At 46.7% G+C, this 13,731-nt stretch overlaps 1 protein-coding gene across 4 annotated transcripts in view; it reads left to right on the top strand.

The window, feature by feature from the left end:
• LOC129868828 (roundabout homolog 2-like) overlaps positions 1-13,731 on the top strand; it is a 178,262-nt gene that overhangs the window by 134,135 nt on the left and 30,396 nt on the right. For all 4 annotated transcript variants that reach the window (XM_055943107.1, XM_055943106.1, XM_055943109.1 and 1 more), the window contains exons 6-8: positions 341-477; positions 6,400-6,524; positions 7,572-7,743. In XM_055943107.1, coding sequence (XP_055799082.1) covers positions 341-477; positions 6,400-6,524; positions 7,572-7,743 — 434 coding nt within the window. The remainder of the gene's footprint in view (positions 1-340; positions 478-6,399; positions 6,525-7,571; positions 7,744-13,731) is intronic.

Below are 13,731 nucleotides of genomic sequence, written 5' to 3'. Positions count from 1 at the left end.
CTCCTCCTATGTAGCAGAACAGTCTCTCTGCTGCAGGGAGTCTTAAGTACCTCAGGAAGCCTCGCTTTATTCTTCAAACAGCCTATGTCCACAACCTATTATTTTATGTAAGCTTTACTCTGAAATGTCCCAGAATGGGTTACTTACTGTAGTAAGCATACAGTAAATTGTTTTGTGTAATTGTTATTTATACAGAACTTTGCCCCTTTTTCCAGTCGTTTCAAAGCAGCCGTTTATCAAAACAGTCGTGGTATGCAAGCCATCAGAGGTGTGACACTGATTACTGCAAGCTAGTCTTCACTCTAATGTAAACTGCTCCTCTCCCCCTCTCCTTCCCTAGGTATGACATCCGATATGAGAAGGAGGATTTCCTCCTGAGAATCAAGAAGGCGTCGGCTGGGGACCAGGGGACCTTCACCTGCGTGGCCGAGAACCGTGTGGGCAAAGTGGAGGCCTCGGCTACCCTCACCGTCAGGGGTGAGTACAGGCTACTGTAGCAGACAGCCAGACACCTGTCACTAATCCTGTTCCTGGAGCTGTGGTAATAGTCTCAGCAGGGTGGGCCCAGGCCATTCCTCTCCCCCACCCCACCATGTGAGTGTTATTGCCTGCTGTGAGCCCAGAGCTGGGCTCAGTCCTACTCTCTCCCCAACAAGAACAGTCTCTCTTCACGATTCAACATTTTTCCTAAAACAGAAAAAACTTGATGGTAAGTTTAGGCATTAATTCCGACTGGTTAAGGTAAGGGTACATGTAAGGGATAAGGTTTGGGATAAGGTAAGGGTCAAGGTTTGGCATTAGATTGAACCCGCGATCCTCGGAGCCGAAACATGCAGTTTAAGCCCTTCGTTTATCCCCATCCACAACGTCATAACAAGCCCCAAGCCTACGACAATAACACATGCTCACATTGCCCCTAGTGGACAGTACTGAAGGCATCTCCCGACGTCCTGGGGACCTGGACAAACGTTGAATACTAAAGTCTATCTGGTGTGATCTCGCTGCTCTCCCAGGGCCCAGGCTGGATGAATGCACCAGGACTTCCAGCCTCCACTCAGATATGAGCAACTTAACCATAACCAATTGTGTTACCCACCCTGTATCTCACTATCCATTCCACCTCGCCTGCACATCACCACGCCTCACTGTGTCCTCTGTCAACGGGGATGTTAATAGGAGAATTGGTGACGTGAGAAAGTGTTTTCAGGGTATTTGAGGTGAAGAGGGTGAGGGATCCAGCTTTCTGTCTTTTGCTTTCACATCAGCACATTGTTAAGTGACAAGTCTGTGGTGTTCCCACATCTGTGAATACGGCTAAGTGTACAAGGCTATCGTGTTAAACTATACACCCCTCCATGATGATACCCAGGTTTTATTTCCTTTACCTGAGCCCCATTCTCCTGCTCCTTACCTGCTGGAGTTTTGAACCCAACACCACGTCATTCATTTCTGATTTCCATGTTTTTTCTTTCCCTCTCCTCTCCTCTCCTCTCCTCCTCTCCTCTTCTCCGTCTTGTGTTTTGTCCTCACCCAACCATACCATTGTTCTGTCACCAGCTCGTCCTGTTGGTAAGTATGAGCTGATCCCATTGTGCATGCATTGCTTTCTTTTTCTCTGTCACACACAACATACACACATGCACACACACATATACACACATGCTAAAGCTCAATAAATATTCCTACACTTACAGTACCAGTCAAAAGTTTGGACACACCTACTCACGCAAGGGTTTTTCTTTATTTTGACTATTTTCTACATTGTAGAATAATAGTGTATCAGGAATCAAGGTAAGACCCAAGTGCAGACTGTGTGAAGTAACAATGTTTTTTTGTAACCACAGGGGCTTGCAAACGACAGGTCAAGGCAGGCAGGGGTTGATAATCCAGAGGTGGAGCAAAGGTACAGGACGACAGGCAGGCTGAGGGACAGGCAGAGTGGTCAGGTTGGTGGGTACAGAGTCAGGGACAGGCAGAGTGTTCAGGCGGGCGGGTACAGGGTCATGGACAGAGAGTGGTCAGGCGGGTGGGTACAGGGTCATGGACAGGTAGAGTGTTCAGGCAGGCGGGTACAGGGTCATGGACAGGCAGAGTGTTCAGGCGGGCGGGTACAGGGTCAGGGACAGGTAGAGTGGTCAGGCGGGCGGGTACAGGGTCATGGACAGGTAGAGTGTTCAGGCGGGCGGGTACAGGGTCAGGGACAGGTAGAGTGGTCAGGCGGGCGGGTACAGGGTCATGGACAGGTAGAGTGTTCAGGCGGGCGGGTACAGGGTCATGGACAGGTAGAGTGGTCAGGCGGGCGGGTACAGGGTCATGGACAGATAGAGTGTTCAGGCGGGCGGGTACAGGGTCATGGACAGAGAGTGTTCAGGCGGGCGGGTACAGGGTCATGGACAGGTAGAGTGTTTAGGCGGGCGGGTACAGGGTCATGGACAGGCAGAGTGTTCAGGCGGGCGGGTACAGGGTCATGGACAGATAGAGTGTTCAGGCGGGCGGGTACAGGGTCATGGACAGAGAGTGTTCAGGCGGGCGGGTACAGGGTCATGGACAGGTAGAGTGTTTAGGCGGGCGGGTACAGGGTCATGGACAGGCAGAGTGTTCAGGCGGGCGGGTACAGGGTCAGGACAGGCAAGGGTCAAAAACCAGGAGGATGAGAAAAAGAGTGGCAGGGAAAAGACAGGCGCTGACAGGATGACCGCTGGTAAGCTTGACAAACAAGACCAACTGGCACAGACAGACAGAGAACACAGGTATAAATACCCAGAGGATAAGTGGGGAAGATGTGCGACACCTGGAGGGGGTGGAGACAAGCACAACGACAGGTGAAACGGATCAGGCCGGAACATAGTGAAGACATCAAAACTATGAAATAACACATATGAAATCATGTAGTATCCAAATAACTGTTAAACAAATCAAAATATAATTAAGGAATAAGGCCCGAGGGGGTGTAGTATATGACCAATATATCACGACGCAAAGCGGAGTGCCTGGATACAGCCCTTAGCCGTGATATAAGCTCAAAAAAATAAATGTTACTTTTTCAGAACCCTGTCTTTCAAAGATGATTTGTAAAAATCCAAATAAGGTCACAGATCTTCATTGTAAAGGGTTTAAACACTGTTTTCTATGCTTTTTCAATGAACCATAAACAATTAATGAACATGCACCTGTGGAACGGTTGTTAAGACACTAACAGCTTACAGACGGTAGGCAATTAAGGTCACAGTTATGAAAACTTAGGACACTTTCTACTGACTCTGAAAAACACCAAAAGAAAGATGCCCAGAGTCCCTGCTCACCTGCGTGATGTGCCTGAGGCATACTGCAAAGAGGCATGAGGACTGCAGATGTGGCCAGGGCATTAAATTGCAATGTCCGTACTGTGAGACACCTAAGACAGTGCTACAGGGAGACAAGACGGACAGCTGATCGTCCTCGCAGTGGCAGACCACGTGTAACAACACCTGCACAGGATCGGTACATCCGAACATCACACCTGCGGGACATGTACAGGATGGCAACAACAACTGCCAGAGTTACCCCAGGAACGCACAATACCTCTATCATTGCTCAGACTGTCCACAATAGACTGAGAAATGCTAGACTGAGGGCTTGTAGGCCTGTTGTAAGGCAGGTCCTCACCAGACATCACCGGCAACAATCTCGCATATTGGCACAAACCCACCATCGCTGGACCAGACAGGACTGGCAAAAAGTGCTCTTCACTGACGAGTCGCGGTTTTGTCTCACCAGGGGTGATGGTCGGATTTGCATTTATCGTCAAAGGAATGAACGTTACACCAAGGCCTGTACTCTGGAGCGGGATTGATTTGGAGGTGGAGGGTCCGTCATGGTCTGGAGCGGTGTGTCACAGCATCATCGGACTGAGCTTGTTATCATTGTAGGCAATCTCAATGCTGTGCGTTACAGGGAAGACATCCTCCTCCCACATGTGGTACCCTTCCTGCAGGCTCATCCTGACATGACCCTCCAGCATGACAATGCCACCAGCCATACTGCTTCTTCTGTGCATGATTTCCCGCAAGACAGGAATGTCAGTGTTCTGCCATGGCCAGCGAAGAGCCCGGATCTCAATCGCATTGAGCACGTTTGAGCACATCTGGGACCTGTTAGATCGGAGGGTGAGGGCTAGGGCCATTCTCCCCAGAAATGTCCGGGAACTTGCAGGTGCCTTGGGGTAACATCTCACAGTAAGAACTGGCAAATCTGGTGCAGTCCATGAGGAGGAGATGTAATGCAGTACTTAATTCAGCTGGTGGCCACACCAGATACTGATTGTTACTTTAGATTTTAACCCCCCCTTTGTTCAGGGACACATTATTCAATTTCTGTTAGTCACATGTCTGTGGAACTTGTTCAGTTTATGTCTCAGTTGTTGAATCTTGTTATGTTCATTTTTTGCAGAATTATTTTTGGGCTGAGTTTATTGGCCATAAACCACAAACCCCTGAGGTGCCTTATTGCTATTATAAACTGTATTACCAACGTAATTAGAGCAGTAAAAATACTTTTTTTGTCATTCCCGTGGTATACGGTCTGATATAGCACGAGTGTCAGCCAATCAGCATTCAGGGTTCAAACCACCCAGTTTATAATTTTGATTTTAGATTTTTCAAAGTAACCACCCTTTGCCTTGTTGACAGCTTTGCACAGTCTTGGAATTCTCTCAACCAGATTCATGAGGAATGCTTTTCCAACAGTCTTGAAGGAGTTCCCACATATGCTGAGCACTTATTGGCTGCTTTTCCTTCACTCTGCGGTCCAATTCATCCCAAACCATCTCAATTGGGGTGATTTCGGGTGATTGTGGAGGCCAGGTCATCTGATGCAGCACTCCATCACTCTCCTTCTTGGTCAAATAGCCCTTACACAGCCTGGAGGTGTGTTTTGGGTCATTGTCCTGTTGAAAAACAAATGATAGTCCCACTAAGCGCAAACCAGATGGGATGGTGTATCACTGCAGAATTCTGTGGTCACCATGCTGGTTATGTGTGCCTTGAATTCTAAATAAATCACTGACAGTATCACCAGCAAAGCACCCCCACACCATCACACCTCCTCCTCCATGCTTCACAGTGGAAACCACGCATGCAGCGATCATCCGTTCACCTACTCTGCGTTTCACAAAGACACGGCAGTTGGAACCAAAAATCTCAAATTTGGACCACCGGTCTAATGTCCATTCCACTCGTGTGTCTTGGCCCAAGCAAGTCTCTTCTGCTTTTTGGTGTCCTTTTAGTAGTGGTTTCTTGGCAGCAATTCAACCCTGAAGGCCTGATTCACGCAGTCTCCTCTGAAAAGTTGATGTTAAGATGTGTCTGTTGCTTGAACTCTGAAGCATTTATTTGGACTGCAATCTGAGATGCAGTTAACTCTAATGAACGTATCCTCTGCAGCAGAGGTAACTCTGGGTCTTCCTGTGTTGGTCCTCATGAGAGCCAGTTTCATCATAGCGCTTGATGTTTTTTGTGACTGCACTTGAAGAAACTTTAAAAGTTCTTGAAATGTTCCAGATTGACTGACCTTCATGTCTTAAAGTAGTGATGGACTCTCGTTTCTCTTTGCTTATTTGTACTGTCCTTGACATAATATGGACTTTGTCTTTTACCAAATAGGACTATCTTCTGTATACCACCCCTACCTTGTCACAACATAACTGATTGGCTCAAAATCATTAAGAAGGAAATAAATAATATAGAAATTCCACAAATTATCTTTTAACAAGGCACACCTGTTAATTGAAATGCATTCCAGGTGACTACCTCATGAAGCTGGTTGAGAGAATGCCAAGAGTGTGCAAAGCTGTCATCAAGGCAAAGAGTGGCTCCTTTTGAAGAATCTCAAATATATAATATATTGTGGTGTGCCCAAACTTTTGACTGGTACTGTACATACACACCCATTAAAAACCAGCACACATTCACACCTGATTATTCAACATACTAGTACATGCACATGCTCCTCCTTAATTTGAACCACCCAACCCAGCCCTCCACCCCTCTGTTTCTCCAACTTGCTGGTCAAGATATAGTAGTTGATATGCAGTAGTTCTGATGTAGAGACTACAAGGGGAGAATGTACATGTAAAAGCACACGTGCCCATGAGTTGGTCTCATTCATTCAGGTTTGTGGCCAGCAGGATGAATGGTCTGTATGGTCTGGTACCTGTAGTAATGTTTCTTCAGAGAGACTACTAGACAGTCACCTGTTGCATGTTCCCTGTAGCCTGTAGCCTGTAGTTTGTAGCTTGTAGCCTGGAGCTGTAACCTGTCGCTTCCCTTGATTAGTTTGTGCACATAATCAGAACTGTCTCTAAATGTCTTCCTGCTGTGTTGTGGTGACAGTGGTTTCACTTCTCTGACCTTTGGTCTTCAGAGGCTCCCCAGTTTGTGGTGCGACCCCGGGACCAGATCGTGGCTCAGGGGCGCACAGCCACCTTCCCCTGTGAGACCAAGGGCAACCCCCAACCCACTGTGTTCTGGCAACGAGAGGGCAGCCAGGTAAGAAACACCTGTTTGAATAACGTGTGTTGAATGTCTGCATACTTGACTGTGCCTGCGTGTGTTAGCTCTTGCCTATGTGTATTGGCCTCTTCTTACGCACATGAACAAAAACAACCTTCTCCTAATTGTCTTAATTGAGACATGAAGGTTTGGTCCTGATTGGACTGTGGCTAGAGCCGTGGGACCAGAGGTGGCAGTCAGGACTCCCGTCCCCGTGACAGTCACATAATGAAGTGGCCATCATTCATCAGTCCACTCCACATGCTCTGACCAGCCATTTCTTTCACAAGAAACAGCATTAATTTGCTACATTAGCGTAATTAGGCATAATGGGATTAGGCTAATGTCCTTGCCTTCGCCTCCGTTTGTCAGCTCTCAGGACACGGAATGGGGAAAAATCTCAGTTAAGCGATAGAGAGATCGAGATCTCAAGGCTATGAGTGGGCGGCAGTGAGGACTCACTCAATGTCAAGACCTCTACTGCAGGGCTTCATCACGGGCAGGGCTGACCGCCTCTCACCCACAGTGTAAATGACTAACCACCTTGAGCAGATAGAGGACCCTGACGCCTCGGCCCCCGCACTTACTACTGAATTACACACACATTTCTAGTATAAGTGAGTGAATAGGAGCGCTAGTCAGTAATGAACACTGAGAATGGACATGGAGGAAAACAGAACAAGGCTCCAGATGATTGGTTTGACTTGTTGGTGCTTTTTAGTCAATGCAGTGTGCTCTCGCATTGTACATGTGTGGCGTGTAGGACTATACTGTTATATAGCATTGTATTGCCAAGGATGACACTCACTGCAATTAAAACTCCCTCTGTTTAATTCCTGTCACTCTACATTTCTCTCCTCTTCCTTCACATCTCTTATATAACTAACTGAATGTATTAACCATTTAGCACAGTACAGTTAACATGTACTATTCACTCTCGCTATTAACTGCAACATGTCAATTGTATCTCGCCATGTTTCCTGCTGGTTTTCTATTGGGCACAGGACAAAACACCATGCTAATGAGTCTCTCCTATCTTTCCAGGATCTGCTGTTCCCCAGCCAGCCAGCCCAGGGAGACAGCCGTGTGACAGTGTCAGTGAGTGGAGAGCTGACCATCTCTTCTGTACAGCGCTCTGATGCAGGCTACTACACCTGCCAGGCCCTCACTGTGGCCGGCAGCATCCTGGCCAAGGCTCAGCTGGAGGTGGCAGACGGTGAGAGCATACAGCACATATACACCATGGACACACACACACACAGACACACACACTGTGCACCTGCATATCCTAACCAACAGACACCTGCAGAACCTTTGCCAACACAATTGTGCGTCTTGCCTGAGAACAATGCACAGCTAAATACAAGCACACAAACACTGTAACGAACACGATGGGAGACAGAGAGCTGGTTTCAAGCGCAGGGCGCAGCAGGTGTTTATTGGTAAAGGACCACAGGAGGAGGCAGGTAGCTGGGTCCAGGGGCAGGCAGAAGGTCATACACAGTCCAAAAAGGCAACAGTACAGGCAGGGAAAAGGCTAGTAACGTTGTCTGGGAGATCAATAGGTTGAAACAGGAAATCCGAAAGGCTAAAGTAAGGGCAGGGAATAGGCAAAAGGCGTCATTAGTGAGGCAGGCCAAATTATCATACATGGGAGGATTAGATTTCGGGAAACACAGCACTCCGAATAAAAGTGTTACAAAACAAACAATACCTCACAATGATGGGGTGCAAAGAACTGAACTAAATAGTGTGTGATGATGACATACAGGTGTGTGAACAGGTGATCAGAATTCAGGTGATTGGGATCTGGAGAGTGAGTTGCATTCAGGGGATCTATGTGTTTGAGAGTGTGAGTTGGAAGCAGACGTTACACACACACACACACACTTACTTCAAAACATTGACTGAAGGGCCGGCCATAAAATGCGTCAGAGGCTGTCTGTTTAATGCTTGGCACTTCTCTTGGCTGAGATGTGATGTGGCGAACGATGCAGGAGCTAATCGGTCAAATGCCTTCATCCATTTCATTAGCGCCTCACTGTGGGAAGTTGAACCATAGAGAGGCCATGAACATCCTGAAAAGAGTGAACCTGTTCAGATGAGAACTCTCTCCCTGATGAAGTGTTACATTTACACTTCTCTCCTCCTCTCGAGGAGCATCATTATCTTAAGTGCTGAGGTATTGCCAGTTGGTAGCTGTTTGCCCTCCTCTCTCTCTGTCTCTCACTCTCTCTGTTTCTCTCTCTCTCCCTCTCTCTCTTTTCTCTCTCTTCTCTCTTTTCTCTCTCTTTCAATTAAGATTGTCCCATTGGGTTGCAAAATCCGGCTTTGAAACAGGTTATGTCGTTTCGTCGACAGGTGTTTATGTTTTTGGACTCAACGGAGCAAACTTTGGAGTTATCGTTTAAAGTCAAGTATGACAACAGACTATGGCTTATGCTAGTACGGGTAGTCAATAGTGTTTTGAGTGTGGGGATGTTGGCCCTAAGCGACATGCTTGCCCGAAAAGGGAGAAGGTGGAGGGAGGGACGCAGGCGGTCCTTGTAACGTCTGAGCCCACTGATGTAGGGAAAGGTGGGCTGAGAATGGTAGAGCAGTCACAAGCGCCTGTTGCTGAGGAACAAGTTGTCCGTGTTGAGGGTACTGAGTTGCAGCTTGTGCCAGAGGGGAACATAGTGTCTGATGTGCAGCAGAAAAATATTGTTGTAGTAGGTAAGGTTGGATCTGGGGGGCCATTTCCCCAGACTGGTGAAGAGATGCCCAGTATGAGTGATGGGGTACAGGAGGAGGTTCAGGTGGACCTAGTCTTCCAGGTAGTGGAGGAGATGTCCACTACAAGTAATGGGGTACAGGAGGGGGTTCAGGTGGGGCTAGTCTCCGAGGTAGTGGAGGAGATGCCTGATACAAGTGGGGAGAGGGATGTGAGGGGTCTGTGGCCTCAGTTTAAAATTATAATTTTTTACCTTTGTTTGACTAGGCAAGTCAGTTAAGAACAAATTCTTATTTACAATGACAGCCTAGGAATAGTGGGTTAACTTACTTGTTCAGGGGCAGAATAACAGATGTATACCTTGTCAGCTCAGGGATTCGATCTAGCAACCTTTCAGTTACTGGCCCAACGCTCTAACCACTAGGCTACCTGCCTCTCCAGTTGAGGAGGATTAGGAGAAGGACATCTCTCCTGATATGATAGCAGCTGGTGACGACTCAATTTCCAATCTAGAGGAGGTAAATGGGTTCCTGGATCAGACTTTTGGGAAATATGTCGAATTGGCAGATTTTTTTGATGTTGATAAGTTTGTGAGGTTAGCTGTGGTGTTACAGAAGACGGTGGGGTTAGATCAGTTGAGTGTGAAGAAGCGTTTCCGCTTGAGGAATGTTTTTACTGCTGTCACGGCAGCAAAAAGTATTGGGAAAAGGTTAAGAGAGAATTAAAGCAATGATGACGATCATGCCTCATATGGTGTTTTTTTCTCTTTGTCTGGTTTCTCTGTGGTTTCTTCTGCTTTTCCTTTCTCTTTGTTATATGGAGGTAAACTCAGCAAAAAAAGAAACGTCCCTTTTTCAGGACACTGTCTGTCAAAGATAATTTGTAAAAATCCAAATAACTTTGCAGATCTTCACTGTAAAGGGTTTAAACACTGTTTCCCATGCTTGTTCAATGAACCATAAACAATTAATGAACATGCACCTGTGGAACGGTTGTTGAAATGAAGGTCACAGTTATAAAAACTTAGAACACTAAAGCGGCCTTTCTACTGACTCTGAAAAACACCAAAAGAAAGATGCCCAGGGTCCCTGCTCATCTGTGTGAACGTGCCTTAGGCATGCTGTAAGGAGGCATGAGGACTGCAGATGTGGCCAGGGCAATAAATTGCAATGTCCGTACTGTGAGACGCCTAAAACAGAGTTACAGGGAGACAGGACGGACAGCTGATCGTCCTCGCAGTGGCAGACCACGTGTAACAACACCTGCACAGGATCGGTACATCCAAACATCACACCTGCGGGACAGGTACAGAATGGCAACAGCAACTGCCCGAGTTACACCAGGAGCACACAATCCCTCCATCAGTGCTCAGACTGTCCACAATAGACTGAGAAAGGCTGGACGGAGGGCTTGTAGGCCTGTTGTAAAGACAGGTCCTCACCAGACATCACCGGCAACAATGACACCAATGGGCACAAACCCACCGTCGATGGACCAGACAAGACTGGCAAAGAGTGCTCTTTACTGACGAGTGGCGGTTTTGTCTCACCAGGGGTGATGGTTGAATTCGCATTTATCGTCGAAGGAATGAGCGTTACACCGAGGCCTGTACTCTGGAGCGGGATCGATTTGGAGGTGGAGGGTCCGTCATGGTCTGGGGCGGTGTGTCACAGCATCATCGGATTGAGCTTGTTTTCATTGCAGGCAGTCTCAACCCTGTGCGTTACAGGGAATACATCCTCCTCCCTCATGTGGTACCCTTCCTGCAGGCTCATCCTGACATGATCCTCCAGCATGACAACGCCACCAGGCCATACTGCTCGTTCTGTGCGTGATTTCCTGAATGACAGGAATGTCAGTGTTTTGCCATGGACAGCGAAGAGCCCGAATCTCAATCCCATTGAGCACGTCTGGGACCTGTCAGATCAGAGGGTGAGGGCTAGGGCCATTCTCCCCCAGAAATGTCTGGGAACTTGCAGGTGCCTTGGTGGAAGAGTGGGGTAACATCTCACAGCAAGAACTGGCAAATCTGGTGCAGTCCATGAGGAGGAGATGCACTGCAGTACTTAATGCAGCTGGTGGCCACACCAGATACTGACTGTTACTTTTGATTTTGACCCCCCCTTTGTTCAGGGACACATTATTCCATTTATGTTAGTCACATGTTTGTGGAACTTGTTCAGTTTATGTCTCAGTTGTTGAATCTTGTTATGTATATACAAATATTTACACATGTTAATTTTGCTGAAAATAAATGCAGTTGACAGTGAGAAGACGTTTTCTTTTTTTTGCTGAGTTTACCAAGGGTAGGTTCTCTCAACATTTATGGGGAAATGGCCAGGAATAAGAGGGCTTGGGTATTAGAAGTAATAAAACAGAAAAGGCTGAATGTAGGTTTTCTACAGGAGACATAGTGATGAGGCTAACGAGGTTGACTGGGATATGTGGTGGGAGGGGCAGCATACAGTGATCCCTCGCCACTTCGCGGTTCACTTATCGCGGATTCGCTATTTCGCGGATTTTCATAATGCATTTTTATTTTTTTTTGGTACATTGTGCTCTGCATTCTGATTCGCTAAAAACTCACTCCCGCTTCTTGTATCAAAACATGCTACGAATTGGACACGAGAGATGAGGAGGAAGGACTAACGCTTGGTCGCTTAGCAACCATGGTGCGAATGGCCACTGAACTTAAGCGAGTAGCTGAGGAATGGGACCCTTTGATGAGCCGTTCATTACAGTTCTCCAACGTAATCGATGGTGGCATGTCGGTGTACAAGGATCTTTTTGCAAAGAAGAAAAAAGAGCGACAACAGCTGCCTATCACTATGTTCTTCTCCCGAACAAACACACCTGCACCGCGGGCTTCAGAAGAAGAGAACACTGCAGAGCGCAGTCAGGATGCAGCGGCCCAGTCTGAAGAGCAGTGAAACGGCCTACACGTGAGTCACTGTATTTGTATGCATGTAATAGTTGCTAATTGTAAAAAAAAAAAAATAGTTTTCTATTTCGCGGATTTCACTTATCGCGGGTCATTTTCGGAACGTAACCCCCGCGATAAACGAGGGATTACTGTATACTAATTCCAGTGCTAGGGTGGCAATTTTGTTTTCTTCAGGCTTAGGGGTGACTGTGGTGTCTACAACAGAGATTGTCAATGGTTGGGTTATATTGGTCAAGGCAGATGTTATGTTATTTTTTTTAAACTTTTGTTATGTTTATGCTCCTAATGTGGGTACAGGATGTATTGCTGTATTTGATCAAATGAAGGAAACCTTAAGGCAGTGTGACCAAGAGGGGTGTATGTTTTAGGGGGGGACTGGAACTGTACAGTGGATTTTACTGTTGATCGCACTGCTGAAGAATTTCACCTGCGGTCAGCTATTTGCCTGTCTGGTTTATTAACTGAGTTGGAGCTTTCTGACGTGTGGAGAGTAAGTAATGCAAAAGGTGTGTCAGTGCAGCAAGGTTAGACAGGTTGTATGTATCCGAGCACTACTGTAGTAGGGTTCGAAGGTGTGACATTACTCCTGTGGGGTTTTCTGATCACCATATTGTGACTTTTCCTGTTCACGAAGGTCATCCCCTTATTGGTATTTTAATGTTAAGATGTTACATGATGTCATGTTTTGTGAAAAGTTTTTGTTGTTTTGGGGAAAATGGAAGGTTATTCAAATTTAATTTCGAGTCCTTGAGACAATGGTGGAAGGTTGGGAAGGCCCAAATACACGTGTTTTGTCAACAGTGTCTCGTATTGAAGTTAAAGCGACTGAACAGGACATCAAATCTATTGAATTGAAGTTGCTCACTCAGAATGACCCCGGACTAGTCATGAACTTACAGGACAAGAGACATGAACTGAGGTCGTTTTTACATGAAAGAGTGAGTGAAAGGTGTCTTGATTAGTTCTTACTTTGCTACCCTCAAGGATATGGATTCTCAGAGTGTTTTTTTTCCTAGTGTTTTTTTTTCCGACATTGCAACGCAGATGGTCTGCCTTCGTCTCCCCGATGGGAAGGGGACCACAGATGACGGTGAGATGCGTTTAACATGCCGTGGATTTCTAAGGCGGAGGATTGTGATTCTCTGTGTGCTGAACAGTTGTTACATGGACTTCCTCATTTGGGCCCTGAGCAGAGAGCTACTTTGGACTTTGACATTACTCTGCAGGAGCTGTCCAATGCAGTTATGCAGCACTCATCAGGCCGAGCCCTTGGCATTGATGGTTTACCATCTGAGTTCTATAATCACTTTTGGGGGTCTATTGGGGGGGACTTTTATGAAGTGGTGTGTGAATCTTTTCGTGAGGGTTCTCTTCCTGTATCCTGTCAACGTGCTGCGCTTTCATTGTTGCCAAAAAAGGGGGATTTGGCTCTTTTTTTTTAACTGGCGACCTGTTGCATTGCTGTGTGTAGAATTTTAAATGATATCTAAGTGTCTCTCAAACAAGTTGAAAGAATATCTCTGGCTGTTGGTCCACAAGGACCAGTC

Source organism: Salvelinus fontinalis, chromosome 13 (assembly GCF_029448725.1).
Source record: "Salvelinus fontinalis isolate EN_2023a chromosome 13, ASM2944872v1, whole genome shotgun sequence".
Classification (NCBI taxonomy): domain Eukaryota; kingdom Metazoa; phylum Chordata; class Actinopteri; order Salmoniformes; family Salmonidae; genus Salvelinus; species Salvelinus fontinalis.
This window is presented reverse-complemented; position numbering and strand designations above follow the sequence as displayed.